Source organism: Pithys albifrons, chromosome 1, assembly GCF_047495875.1.
Source record: "Pithys albifrons albifrons isolate INPA30051 chromosome 1, PitAlb_v1, whole genome shotgun sequence".
NCBI classification, from domain to species: domain Eukaryota; kingdom Metazoa; phylum Chordata; class Aves; order Passeriformes; family Thamnophilidae; genus Pithys; species Pithys albifrons.
In genome coordinates this window covers 109959228-109973467 of record NC_092458.1, presented here as the reverse complement: position 1 = coordinate 109973467, position 14240 = coordinate 109959228, and the positions used below count along the sequence as shown (strand labels likewise).

At 42.7% G+C, this 14240-nt stretch overlaps 1 protein-coding gene and 1 long non-coding RNA gene across 3 annotated transcripts in view; one reads left to right on the top strand and one right to left on the bottom strand.

Annotated features, from left to right (window-relative positions):
* Positions 1 to 9292: 9292 nt before the first annotated feature.
* On the bottom strand, positions 9293 to 13779 carry LOC139675605 (uncharacterized). Its single transcript, XR_011698505.1, has 3 exons — positions 13688 to 13779; positions 12273 to 12444; positions 9293 to 9592 (listed from the first exon to the last, which is right to left on the bottom strand). It is a non-coding gene; the product is annotated as an uncharacterized lncRNA (long non-coding RNA).
* The window catches only part of GBE1 (1,4-alpha-glucan branching enzyme 1), a 156152-nt gene continuing 155431 nt past the window's right edge, over positions 13520 to 14240 (top strand). For both annotated transcript variants that reach the window (XM_071563491.1, XM_071563481.1), the window contains exon 1: positions 13520 to 13719. In XM_071563491.1, the coding sequence (XP_071419592.1) occupies positions 13628 to 13719 (92 nt within the window). In that variant the 5' untranslated portion in view covers positions 13520 to 13627. The remainder of the gene's footprint in view (positions 13720 to 14240) is intronic.

Sequence of the window (14240 nt, the reverse complement as noted above, 5' to 3'; positions counted from 1 at the left end):
ATTACAAAAAACCCAAGGAAATAGAACATGGAGGTGGAAAGGATAAATAAGCTTTTAGCAACATGTATCACAAATGATACAAAGAAAATTTTGGTGGATACAGCTACATTATGTGCTTTTCAGGTAGTCACACAAGTGATTTAAAGTAAGAGAAGCTAAAACATCATATGCAAAATCACTTGGGTGACATTGCCCTTAAGTCCTTCAGAGGAAGACTTTGTGTTCAGAGAATGACAGTCCCGATTTAGAGAATGACTCAGCTCCCTTTGTAAGTTTTTCTTGTGCGTGTGTTGAGTCACGTTACAACACAGGAGTTACTGAGGAGACAGCTGAAGGAGTGCCTAGGTCAAGAAGCAAAACATAAATAATAGATTTTAAGAGTAATTCAGGATTTTAACTGAGTGCAGCTGCAACAGCAAAAGAAGAAAATAGAACAAATAATTCTAGCAATGTGGACAATTAGCTTAAGAATGAAGAAATGTCTTTATTTGCATAAATTAATGCCTTAACTGTGAATGGTAAAGGAACCAGATAATGACCAACAGAGAAATGTCAGGAGAGAACTTGGTATGGTTTATGAGACTGAGCTTTAATGGTGGTAAGATATGAAATACTTTTGAAAAGATTTCTACTATATAGTGTACTATTACAGCTACTATTTGACTACCGTCAACCTGACTGACCAGAGACATTGAACTGCATCACTGGTTAAAAAAAATCTTAGATTCATAGAAGGTTGATGTTAAGGCAAAAAGCAGATCTGTATCAGTATAAATATTCAACAATATATACAAAAATCTATCATATAATAATAAGTATTATATATGATATACAACAGTATATTGTAGTTTTAATTTATCTCACCACAATTATTCCTATTTCAAATTCTTTGAGGAAAAAGAACTGGAATAAAAGTAGACATAAAAATATTTGTAATTTTTCAGAAGGACAGAGCATTTTGAATAATTTATCAACAGTTGGCTAATGTAAAGAAGTAGTGCACAACCAGCTTATTTGCTCAAGGCCTCAGCAGTCATGGATATAGGGCTTTTTGCAATGTCTGTTGGGATTTTAACATATATTTGGCAAATTCTACAGAACCAGAACAAATTGGAAAAGATACTGGGCTTAAGATTTTTATATTCTGTATTGACTAACTACTAAATTGCAGACAGGCTGTAAAACAGACTTTTATACCGTAGCATTACAAATATTCCTGATGTCTTCCTTTTACAGATGCTTTACCCGAGTAGTTAAATGACAAATTTGAACTTAACAATGCAATGACCTCCAGTTTTATACAGCTTTGCTGACTATGCACTTCAGCAAAACTACTGTGAACTTGAAAAATCAACCTGTCTCTAACCTGTCTCTTGGATTCTCCTCTAAGGAATTAGTTCTATATTGCTGAAACCACTGATTTTAGTAGAGTAAATGTTTGTACAATAGTAGAGTGAAATTGCAGAGGATGGCAGATATCTCCCGAGAGCCCTGGAGTAAAGATACTGTGTAATATTTTGAGCTAGCTGGGAATCAATGAGATGGAAGCAGATGGTGCAAGGAAAAAGTTTAAAAATAAAACCAAACATACCCAAGACGGAGGAATTAGCATCCCCCAACCTGAACACCATTGTTCTTCTCATGAAGCCCTCAGGGGATGAAGACTTGTCCTAAAGCCCTCTCGCTTGTCTGCATCAGGAAGACTTAAACAGCCAAGCTCAGGGCCTAGACACACACTGTGGAAAGGTGGCCATAACCTCAGAAAAGTGAGGCTTTTCTGCATTAATCAAATAATTCAGACTGTTGGAATATTTACTGGGCAAATGGTAAACTCTTAGAACTGTGTATTTGGTGTAGTACACAAGATTTTGAGGGTAACAAATCAGTGGAAAACATGGGCAAACCTGTTTGTGAACGCTGAGTACATTGGTGAGCAACCAAACCTCTCCCAAAACTTTGGTAGTTGAAAGCCCACAGTCATCACAGAAAACTGGGAATGAATGGAGTGGGTGTGCAGTCCTCAGTTCTGGCAGTTATTTACTGTAAAATGGATGAATTTTGGGCAACACAGGTACCCCTAATGATCCAAGGAAAGCAGAGAAACAGTAGTTACATTACTCTATGATCTGTCTGTGACTCACTCCAGGCAAACTTTGCCTGGGTTGGTGGCAGTCTCTGTGATGGACAATGCTAGTTTGCTGAAAATCTGAGAGGTAGCATTGAAAATAGATGGCAGTCAGAGGAAGCTGATGATAGGTGGACACTGAATAGAAGCCCAAAGTTTGCCGATAGGTGCTTTAAAAGCCTCTAATCATTGTCCTGTGCAATCAGAGATCTCTCTCTGCTCGTTTCTCATGAGCCAGCTGAGTACAGACTCTTTTTATTATGGCTTACCTGTAAAGGATAAAATCAGATAAACTGACAAGGGAATCAAGGAAGGAGAAAATTACATCCAACCTCTTACTTGACATGTCCACTCTGTTTCTAGAAATATCTGTCTTCCTCTCCTTTTTAGAAGAAATGGCTGAGCTGAAGGAATGGCATATTCAGCAGGGACTAAGTCTTTGAGGTACAGATTGTTCCAAATCAGCCAGTTCGTGCAGCAACAACTGCCCACCGTGAGTGGGTGTGTAACACTGTATGAGCTTTAGAAGGAGCACCAGAATTTGGAAGATTGTATCATCTGGGGATTGATCATAAGATAAAAGAAAGCAGAGATGTGTTAGAAGCAGAAAAAGCTGTCAGTCCCTGCTCAAAGGTTTGTGCATATGGAGACAGACAGGCCTTGAATTAGGACCAGGGTGCATTTTAAGACCTGTGGTGGATGTCTGGGACACAAAAATGCATTTAGTTTTAGGGCCTATAGACACCAGCATAGTACAGAAAGAGCTAGCAACACATATAAGGGAAGAAGTGATCTTCTTCCCCACATATGAGGGAAGAAGAAGGGGACACTAAATAATGGTAAACAATTAAGGCAAACAAAAAAATTAGTGATAATTCATGGCTCAGAAGCTGGTTTTGTTTTTGTGCCAGCATTTACTCTCAAATATTCTTCTTTGTTAAAAGTGGCAAAAAGGGGATTGACAAAGTGAACAGAAGTTGAAAAGTAGTCCATGTGCATATACAGTGGTAGGAAATTGTGTAGTAAGGAAACAGTCAGACCTTAGAACAAATATACACAGAAATAAGATAGGAAAACTGCAGAAGGGTTGAGGTACTGGGACAATGTTTCCAACAAAGGCCCTACCAGAATGGCAAAAGGAAAAAGGCAATAGATTGTTTACGCCTCACTTTTACAGACACCAAAGAACAGCCTGATCCTTGGGGATAGCCTGCTGTCACCGTGGAACTATGAGACAAGTGGAAAATGTAGGGCCTGTATGCTGCCCGAGAGGATAATAGGATGCAAAAAGACTGAACACCTGGGACAGGCTGTGACCTGCACAATTCAGAGGGCTGTTCTGGTCAAGTGGCCAGAGGAGGAGAGTGAAATGCAAAGAAACAAAGAAGCTGGACATTCAAGCAAATATCCAGAGAGAATTTTGAGAGAGAAACAGAAGGCTCAAAGAGGTATCAAAAAGGAAGTGGGTTTGAAACTGAGGAAAACTGACTGAGAGCCACTCGTGCTTAAACTGTTCTAGTGGAAGTGGGATTGCATTAACCTCAAAAACCAAAAGTTACTCATACAACACATAATTGTAATTAATATCTTAAAAGTGAAGATTATTATTTGGATTTAAAAAATAAATATTTAGCTGTTTCTTGCAAAGAAGAGCTAGAATCAAATCAAAACAAAAAAAAAGATATAATCATATGAAGTAAGCTTTCTTAATAAGCAGTAATTAAATAGCTGTTTCATTAGTATGTACTTCAACATAAAGTATTCAGGAAACAGAAATGTGGCTAATAATCCTGGATATTCTCAGAACATCATACTGAGGGAAGTGCTTTAGCCTGGCTAACTAGATAACTATTAATAATATTTGCTCATTTTAGTTTTCACAGCACAGTATAAACAATCCCTTCCAAATGTATTCACACTGTAAGCTGCATATCACTTAGTTTCCTTTACTGTATAATTTTATTAAGCTACATACATACATACAGGAAAAGTGAAAGTCATACTACTTTTAATTCAAATGCCACAGCTGATCTTCAAAACAAGAGCATGATATAAACATGGGTAATAGGAGACAAAGGATCCAACCTAAAGAATTTATCTCTAAGCAAGAGAAAACCTGTTTCTCTGTGTGAAGGCAGATTAGTTTTTACTAATCCATGAATACTGATGTTCCTAACAAAAATGTCTGTGTGTATGTATTTGTCTTGGATGAAGCTTTCCGTATTAATAAATATATAGAATTTTGAGTGTTCCAAGAAGAAAAGGTGAATTACTGAGGTATAAAATATTTCCTGTGGAAAACTGTATTGCATATGTATGGCAAGGGATTGCATACTTGTAAGTGTATCTCTTTATCACTGGGATTGTGCAGACTGCACCTTCACTTATTGTACTGGGGGTATTTAAAGACATGTAGAAAATGGTGGAAATCATGGGTCCCTAGGCTGATAAGGTATGAAAATATGACTTATGTTTCTAATATATAACCTTGCATGATTATTCAATTAATTCAGGTAACTGTGGAGATTTATAGGTGGAGATTTCTATTTCTCATTTCTGAGATGAGAAATATGCATTTATGATGATGGATTATTGAACGTGACAGACATTCTTCATAGTCTCTTTAGGCAGATTCCAGAAACACAATGGCTCCAGACATGCATCACATATGTAAGAATAATATTTTTCATGTTTTGACAATTGCTTAGATAAGAATTTGACCAAGGTGTAAGTATGAAATAGCTCCAGTCATTGAGGCATTATCTATGTAGGTTCCAGTTATATTCATATACTTTCAGAAATCACTGTACACTACCTCAGAATGTGTAAAATGCCCAGTGAGAGGCATATATGCAATGTAAAGATACAAGTTACACCAGTACTTTAAAACTAAGACCATGGTCTCTGACATCTACAGGAACATGAACTTACCTCTAAGCTGCATAGTTGTAATTTTAGTTGCTCAATGGTTGCACAATGGTTATACATCATTGTAGGTACAGGAAAATCACAGGTGGGCAATTCAGATCTATATAAGACCCTGTGAGACTGAAAGCAGCTAAGAATAAACAAGGCCGCAGCTGCTGCAAGACTTTTGGAGGAGGGATCACTCCCCAGCAGTTCTTAGCAACTCCCCAGAGGTTTCTCATGAGAACTCCTCAGGTCTCCCACAAGACTCTGAAGATGTAACTGAAAACAGTTAGGATGTGTTCATTAAAACACTGGACTTGTGAGATATGGACTGTGACCAATTGGGACATGCAGTTAGATGGTGTGAGGTTCAATTTAGCCAATAGAATGTAGCTTTAACCCTATACTGTGTGCAGTATGTAATAAAGGAGGCATTCACTTGATCATACTGGTCTGTATGTGGTGTCTGTATTTCTCCATGTTATTTTTTGTTTACTTTACATCATTACACCATCAGACTCTTAAGTGTTATCATCACAAAAGACCACACAGGAAAAAATGATTGTGTTAAAAACTTTCAGTATAACAAGTTAAACCTCACTGTTAATGAAGTTTTTGGGGTTTTGGTTTTTCTTTTTTGTTTGTTTGTTTGTTTATTTGTTTCCCCCCAAATTAATCAGGTATCTTGGACAATGATACTGTAAATATTCACTGGACTTACAGCAAATTCTTAGTGCCATGTATGGTGTTCTCTGCCAACTAGAGCAAGATTTTGAGTGTAGCGCTAGGGAACTGGACCCTGACCCATCTTTCTGTTCATTCAGGATACTACTGATTGCACCTAAGAACCGATTGGGTCAACTGCCACTGACTGCCACTAAAAAGTAAAGCAGAATTGACAAGATCTAAAGTACTGTCTGTGGAAATGATTTTGAACTACCAAAAGTTCTATCGGGCGGTCCAGTGTTGTAAAGGAGAGCACTCTGGACTCTGAATCCCAAAGTCCTGAGTTCAAGTCTCAGTGGGACCATCCCCTGGCAGTTCAATGCCTCCCTGCTATCCAATCCTGTCAGATCCTGGATGTTCAGCAGGGTCAGCCCTGGTTAGTATTGGGTGCTGTGACAGTCCCGAGGACTTCCCTGTCACTGTCCAAGCTTGCTCGGCTGTGGCAAATGGACCTTAGGACTTAAACGGTGGGGTCAGTTCTGCCCATGCTGTGCCTCGCCTAAAAAATCCACTGCACAGGCTGGAAGGGCACACCCACGTGGGGAGAGCCCTGCCCAAATCTTCGTTCGCAAAGTCTGCCCATACTTGAATCCCACAAAAAGTTTTGCACTTCATGCAGAGTGTGCACCAGATTCATCTGCTTTTCCTGCTATGAGCTCAGTACACACTTGAATTCACAAATGCAACCTAGGTAATATTTTGCTTTTTGAAAACTAAATCAGCTTTATACATACTAATGAATTTCTATTGACAGAGCTGTCAGACCATTAGCGCTATGCACCTCCTCCTTTCTTTTCACCTCACTTGCCCTCCCAAAGGATTAGATGTGTTACCCTCTGAACGATTATCTGGCAACCTCACTTTCTTGTCTGAGTAAAAGTCCAGACAGCCTAAAAGTCTGTAGTGCTGCAGGAAGGAATGTGAGACTATGTTAAAAAGCCTTCAAGAAACACCGTAGGTAAGATAATTTCTCTGGGATTTTAGGAAAGACCTGGCAAGGAACAGCAAGAAAGCAAACCTGGTGCTGAAGCTGTGATGTTTCATTCTTTATTCTAAGTGTAGTGGATACAAAGCATACAATACTTGGCTAGTGTTAATAAGTTGCTTGTTTAATAGCAATATATTGTTACAGAAGCCCACTGCAATAATAGCAAGAGTGTTCGTCTGGGAAAACTATCCCAGAGACCTCAAGCTACTTGTTTTCTAAGTGTTAGAGATAAACACACATTGGTAAAACAGAGGTGACTGTTGTGAAATATTCTGAGTATGGCATTAAGGAGAGAGTTTTAAAGTCTTTTGTTCTTCCCCCAACACATAAACGCATATGTAGTAGTGAGAGTTGCAGAAGGTTGTTACTATTGGCAGTAATTACTTTTGAGAAATAGATATAGAAGGCATAAAAACAAGAGTATATATAACATCGAAAAATATTGTGATATTTCTGAAGTTGTTTTTTTTTTATTTTTTATCTGTTTTTCACAAACTCTTACTTGATTTTTTAGTAAGATTCATGCATTTTCACAACAAATATTGTTTTACATCTGCTGATATTTTCAAACAGGTATCACACTCTGAAGTGTCTTGATTAATGTATAAACAACTTTGAAAGATATTTACATTTTTTGATATTCTGTTATCTAAAATAAGGACACCAAATCATAATAACACTGCAATATTGTGAAAGCAATCATTAGTTAGGACTTTCAGGTTGTTGGAATGTGTATTTATTTTGATCAGAATGATAAGTGAAAATGGCATTCCCATCAACTGTGTTTACTGCAATTTCACAACACTGAATCTGGCTTTTTTAGTATTTCAGATTGTACATTAGTTTAGATCTTTGAAAATGCATTGATAGATAAAGCTCCTGATATCACAACGGGGCAAAGGTAAGATAGTATCAATACTCTACATTTCTTATAGAACCCAATCCCAAAATTCCCAAACCCAATTAACAGGTATACCAACAGATACTTGGAATGTTTGCTGCAATCTTCAAGGGTATGTCCTTTGTTCTCCATATCTAATCGAACGGTTGCATCTTTGCTTGGAGTAGAGTGTTAATTATGGAACTGTGATGTGACGTTTGGCAGCAGGCGTGCAACACTGACCATTTCTTTTCTCCAGTGTGCGTCACCTTGGTGAGTCCAAAGATAGGGATAAGTGTCATAAGATCATAGAATAGTTTGGGTTGGAGAGGAACTTTAAAGGTCACCTATTCCAACTTGCCTTCAATGAGCTAAATCTCCATGCCCAATATTTGATCTGTCTGGGAAGACTACCAAGATAAAGGATACTTTTTTCTTTTTAAAGGGACATTTGCATTGGATCTGTATAACACTTGTGCAGTCTTATGGATCCTTGAACAAATAACAGAGGGAAGCATGGCTGGCCAGTGTGGTAAAACAAGGTAATTTTCCTTCAAATTTTGAACTCCATTTTATGTCATGTACTGAATGTGCAGAAACCAGTCTAAAAGTGGGAAGCTGCAATGTGTACCATAACATTCTCAGATGTTTGACACCTCTATAAAGCACACCAGGGATGCTTCAAGAATCCATTCTTCTGGAATACTGAAACACCAATCTTTTTGAACAGCTGTCTCTGGCCACAGGAATACTTTTTCTTGATAGTGCACATTGTGAGATCCAGTATAGGCAGAAGTGACAGCTTGTGTTCCTGTTTCTCAGCCCTTTGCCATGGACTATCTCTCATCTTTAGGATATCAAAAAGTGTAATGGCAATAAAAAATGAATTCACTTCCTCACATGCAAGAAACAAAGTGGGCCAATCATAACTAGATGTAAAAAGACTTTCAGGAAAAGGAGTTGGGTGGAGTTCTGCCCAGACTGAAATGATGACAGATCTTGGATATAGCCCCTAAGTTTTAATTTTAAACATGCAAAGGACATTCCTTGTGACTTGCCAATTTGAGAGATTAGCAATTCTTAAATGTTCTCAACACAAGAGTTAAAAAATATCCTGCTGGTTTTGGTACCTGCCATCTCTTCTCAGACAGATTAAGTTGTGGGATTGTGCAGTCTACAAATTAACATTCATCCATGACAGCTGCAGAGCAGAAGCCTGTAGCCTAAAGACAATTCTGATGGGCCTGGGAGCACTTTACAGAGCCAGCCAGGACCAGGGACCAGGGCTGCTCCAAGCCATTTGGTTTGGAAGAACCTGGAGCTCAGGAACTGGATCTGCAAGAGCCTGTCAAAGCCAGAGACTGCACAGATCCATTCTGGCTGAGCTACAAACAGACACTATTGATGAGGGAAAATCTGAATCAGTGCCTTAATGGAAAAAAAAAAAAAAAAGAAAAAGATTTTTTCCTAACTTTCCTTGTCTTGGTTTGAGGGGAAAAACCAAAATGTTTACCCACAAGAGGAGGCAAGGGGTTTCCTCCACAATAATCACACCACTCTTTATCAAATTTAAGAAAAGGAACTTTAATCAGACAATGGATACAATAAGGATAACTGTTCTTATCTGCTATATATATATAAACAGACCAGAGCCAACCGCTTCCCCAACACCACAAGAGAAAAAAAACAACAAAAACCCCCCAAACCAGCAGGTTCCCTCCTCGAGAATAGTTATACTTATGGGCAGTATCAGTGTCATAGCCCGGCTGGTGGCAGGGTGAGCTCCCAGATGAATTCTGTCTCTCCCTCTGTGTCTCCTGTCCCAAATGAAGAAGAAAAACTGGAAGCGGCGACCTGCTGTGTGTCCTGGAAAAGCAGCTGCAAGTTCTCTCTCCCAGGTCGCTGCCCCAGCTGGGGAGGGCAGGCCGTGACGCTGTAAGTGGCGGTGAGACTGGAGCATAGACTGGGACCCCAAATGCAGGAACCAGGAGAACAGCCGTGGCAAGGAGAAAAGAAATGGCTCACCAAGGAGCAACAGCAGCAGCCAGCAGCAACGAGGAGCAGCCAGGAGCAGCCAGAAAACGGCTTCTCCTCTACCCCAGGGCACACACACCACCACCACCACCACCCCCACGCCCCCCACTCCCGCGTTCTGCCCAGCTAAAAAAATAATAAAAAAGTCTCCAAAAACAAAAGAGACAGCTTGCCCCACACACAACCGATCATGAAGAAGATGGTAGCAGTTAACTACTTCCTTTTGTTAACTAATGGCATGGGCAGTTAGTGGCAGGGGAGAGAATTCGCATAATAATTCCAAACTACAACACTCCTACAATCCAGCACCTCTGTCAGCTTTAGCAAAGTAGGTGCAAATAGTGCATCAAAATGGAGGTACTGCATGACCAGGGTAGACATTTTTCTCTTCAATGCTTTCAAGATCTTCAATTGCTTTTAATCCAAACCTCTGATTTCTACTTGAGCTTTGCATATTCATCTAAATTGATGTTATAATAACTCTTCAGTTACTGCTCAAAATTGCTATGCATAATTTTCAAATAAAAATAACTTGATGCATGAACATCCTTTGAAAGACTAGTTTAGACAATTGATACACTCCAGCCCCACTGGTAACTGGGTGCCAGACAGATGCCTTAGATACCACTCTATACAATCCACTGCTGTCCCCACAAAAGAGCAGTTATTCCCAGCACTCCTCTCCTTCCTCTTTCTACTGGCAGCAGCAGCTGGCAGCTTTGTATCCATCTTTGACAAATGCACAGAGACACATTCAGCTGTTGGGACAATATTCATTGTCTGAACTGCTGTTTTTGCCTCCAGGTAGAGGATTAAATGGCAGTGTCCTGAGAGCCAACTTTGGCCTTTGAGTCTCAACAGGATTATGGTGTAATAGATGATCACAATAATAAATGCTTTAGTATCTTTGAGTTACTTGTGATAAAGCAGGGACATGAAATCATACCCAAGTTGTAAAATGAAACATGAGGAGGCACAAACAGTATAGTTATCCATTTCCCAATTCATATGGTGTTAAATGCAGAATTTAGACTTTGTCTGTTACAGGGACAGGGGATATTTGCAGAATTTCACTCCAGAAGTACAATGTTGCTTGGATATGAGGCTGAATACTGTGTCATTTTTACTTAAAAACCTCCAAATGAAGGTTAAGAAGGGTTTGTTGTCTTCAGAGAGGTACAAGTCACAGCCAGACTCCTACATTTATAAATCTTTCCCTTGTGTTTATGCCAAACAGCTAACACTGCAATGAACCTGCTTGAGATTCCTGACAATGAATAAAACTAGAGAGACTGTGCTAAGAGTGAGGATCCTGTTTCCAGCCCTTGCTTGGGCATTCAGAGGCTGCAGGAATTGCTCTCCTACTTCCACTTCAACAGCAGGTGACCTCTCCAGTACCAAACACCCAGAAGCCCTTCAGGAACAGCACAGGCAACATGCAACTAACTAGGAAAAAAGCCCCAATTCCTTGGCTATTGATAACAAGCTGGAATTTCTCTCTTCCTCTTAGTCTGACAAACTAGTTATCTGGGAGAATGAGGGTGATCCATTTGCAGAAGAACACGAAGCACATATTATGAAACAAGAAGCGATAAGGATTAGAGTTGTTAAACTTTGGTGTAGCACAAGCACTGAAATCACTGTCATGCAGAAAGTTTTGAGAAGCCCAGATAACTTTAACTGCAGTTTTTCAGTCTCCAGTGAGACTGAAGAAATGGTGGCCACTGGGGAAAAGAGAAATCCTTATCTATGGGATTTCTCCTTATCCTTATCTACCTGGATATGACAGGTAGTTCTGCTACAGCATAGATACTATTTCATACAATAACCAAACCAAAACTGCTTGGACCTCCTGCTGGAGCAACTGCTCTAGCAAACAGTATGACTATTGCCCTACAGATTGCTAGGAAAGGGAATACTTCATGCACTCCATAAGGAAAAAAGGACAGAACTACTTGGATTTTCGCTTGTGTAGATAGAAACTGCTGCAAGGAATGAAATACAGAGTAGAGAAGTGTACACACACTGTTGATGAAACAAATCATTATGGAAACTTTCACTGTAGTCAGTTTTGGGCAAAGTGATAAATTAATTGCTGGTGTTCACTACACACTGTCCTGTTAGTTATCTGGCAGGCAGGAAACAGCACTTAAATTCAGAGAAATTCAAGATGGGGGGATGAGTTACAAACCAAGGATAACAACTGTGGTGATGGTTGTAGAAACAAGGTATCTAGCAGCTCAAAAGTTTATAAACTGTGGCTGAAAAGTGTTGTAAAGAGGCCTTTAAATAAACTTTCTCACTCCATGTCTAAACAAAGCAATATTGCTGGACCTTAAATAAAAGTGCTCAGTGCTGGCCTAGAGGCATGGTCAGGCTGGTGCTTAGTTGCCTTGGATATTTAGTGGCCTACCCAAAAAACGAGACGTGCTGATATTAGGTCAAACACTTCCACAACAATCTACCTGTGCTATTCAGCAATTAGGGCTGCACTAGGATCAGCTGAATTAATCTTATTTTATTCAGAATTTTTTTACATGTCCAGTAAAGAGATGCTTTGATGTACAGAGATGTTTTGCTGCACAGACACAATGTTGATGAGACCTCACCGATGTCCTGAGTCTTGTTTTGCTGAGTTGTCTGTGAGCACGCCAGCACCCCATCCAACAGCCCAGAAATTAATTCCAGTGCTCCTGATGATGTCAAATCACCTTGGTGGTGGGGAGGGTGGTGTTGGCTTCAGAGTGGGTTTCGTGTGTGTGTGGGAACCAAGAGCTCGCCCTGCAGCCGACAAAAGGCATCAAAGCGCCACTAAGAAAACAAACCGGACCGAGGACAGGCAGTGACCCCCCTCCCTCCGGCTCAGGCAGAGGCTTTTTTATTGTAGTTTTTTTCAATTCTTTCCTGTCATCCCAGGGTTGCCAAACCGAACCAGGCCCTGAGGGGAGGCAGGGACAGGGATAGGAATGAAGATAGGGAGAGGGAGAGGGAGCAGGGCAGGAAGAGGGAGAGGCACAGGGAGAGGCACAGGGAGAGGGACAGGGACAAGCACAAGGAGAGGGACAGGGAGAGGCACAGGGACAGGATCAGGGTCAGGATCAGGGACAGGGAGAGGGACAGAGAGCAGAACAGGGAGAGGCACAGGGACAGGAAGCGGGATAGGGACAGGGAGAGGGACAAGGAGAAGGACAAGGAGAGGGACAGGGAGACGGGTAGGGACAGGCAAAAGGACAAGGAGATGGACAGGGACAGGCACAGGGACAAGGACAGGGATAGGAACAGGGATAGGCACAGCGAGAGGCACAGGGACGGGAACAGGGACAGGGACAGAGAGCAGAACAGGGAGAGGCACAAGGAGAGGGACGGGGAGAGAGACAGGAAGATGGATAGGGACAGGAAGAAGGACAAGGAGAGGGACGGGGAGAGGGACGGGGACAGGCACAGGGATAGGGATAGGGGCAGGGAGAAGCACAGGAGAGGGACAGGAAGAAGGGTAGGGACAGGCAGAAGGACAGGGAGAGGGACAGGGAGAGGGACAGGGAGAAGGACAAGGAGAAGGACAGGAAGAGGGGTAAGGACAGGGAAAAAGACAAGGAGAGGGCGAGGGACGAGAGGGACGAGAGACGAGAGACGAGAGACGAGGGACGAGGGACGAGGGACGAGGGAGACGGAGACGGAGAGGGAGAGGGAGAGGGACAGGGACAGGGACAGGGACAGGGACAGGGACAGGGACAGGGACAGGGAGAGGGACAGGGACAGGGACAGGGACAGGGACAGGGACAGGGACAGGGACAGGGACAGGGATGGGCGGCCGCTCGGCGGGGCGGAGCGGGGCGGCCCCGGGCGGTGCCGGGCGGTGGGCGGGGAGCGGCAGGAGCGGCAGGGCCGCCCCGGCCCCGGCTCCGGCCCCCTCCCCGCGAGTATTTATCGGCGGCGCGGAGCCGGCGCAGCCCGCGGCGGTGCCATGGCCGCCGCCAGCCCGGAGCCGCCCAGGCTGCAGCAGCTGCTGAAGCGGGACCCCTACCTGGCCCCTTTCCGGACCGACTTCCAGCGCAGGTACCGCCGTGACGAACCGGCCGCCTCTGGGGGCGCGGGGCCGAGCCGTGTCCCCTCCCCTCGGCCGGGGCGGCTCCGCTGCCCTTCCGGTGCCGGCGGGGCCTCCCGGGCCGGGAGAGGCCTCGTCTGCGGGCCCGGCCCGGCTCGGCGGCGCTCCGGGAGCTCGGAGGTCCCCGCTGGGTTCCGGCGAGCCGGGCACAACTTGCGGGAATCTCGGAATCTCGTAATAGCCTGGGTTGGAAGGAGCGTGAAGATCGTGCAGTTCCACCGTCCCCTGCCATGGGAGGGGACGCCTACCCCTAGGACAGCTCAGAGCTCCGGCCAGCCTGGCCTTGAGCACTTCCAGGGATGGGGTATCCACAACTTTCTGGGCAACCTGTTCCAGTGCCTCTCTGCGTTCACAGTGCATTTGTTTTTCTCGTATTTAATCTAAACCTGCTCGCCTTCAATTTGAATCCATTCCCCCTTGTCCTGTCACTACATGCTTTTGTAAATAGACCACCTCCACCTTTCTTGTAAGT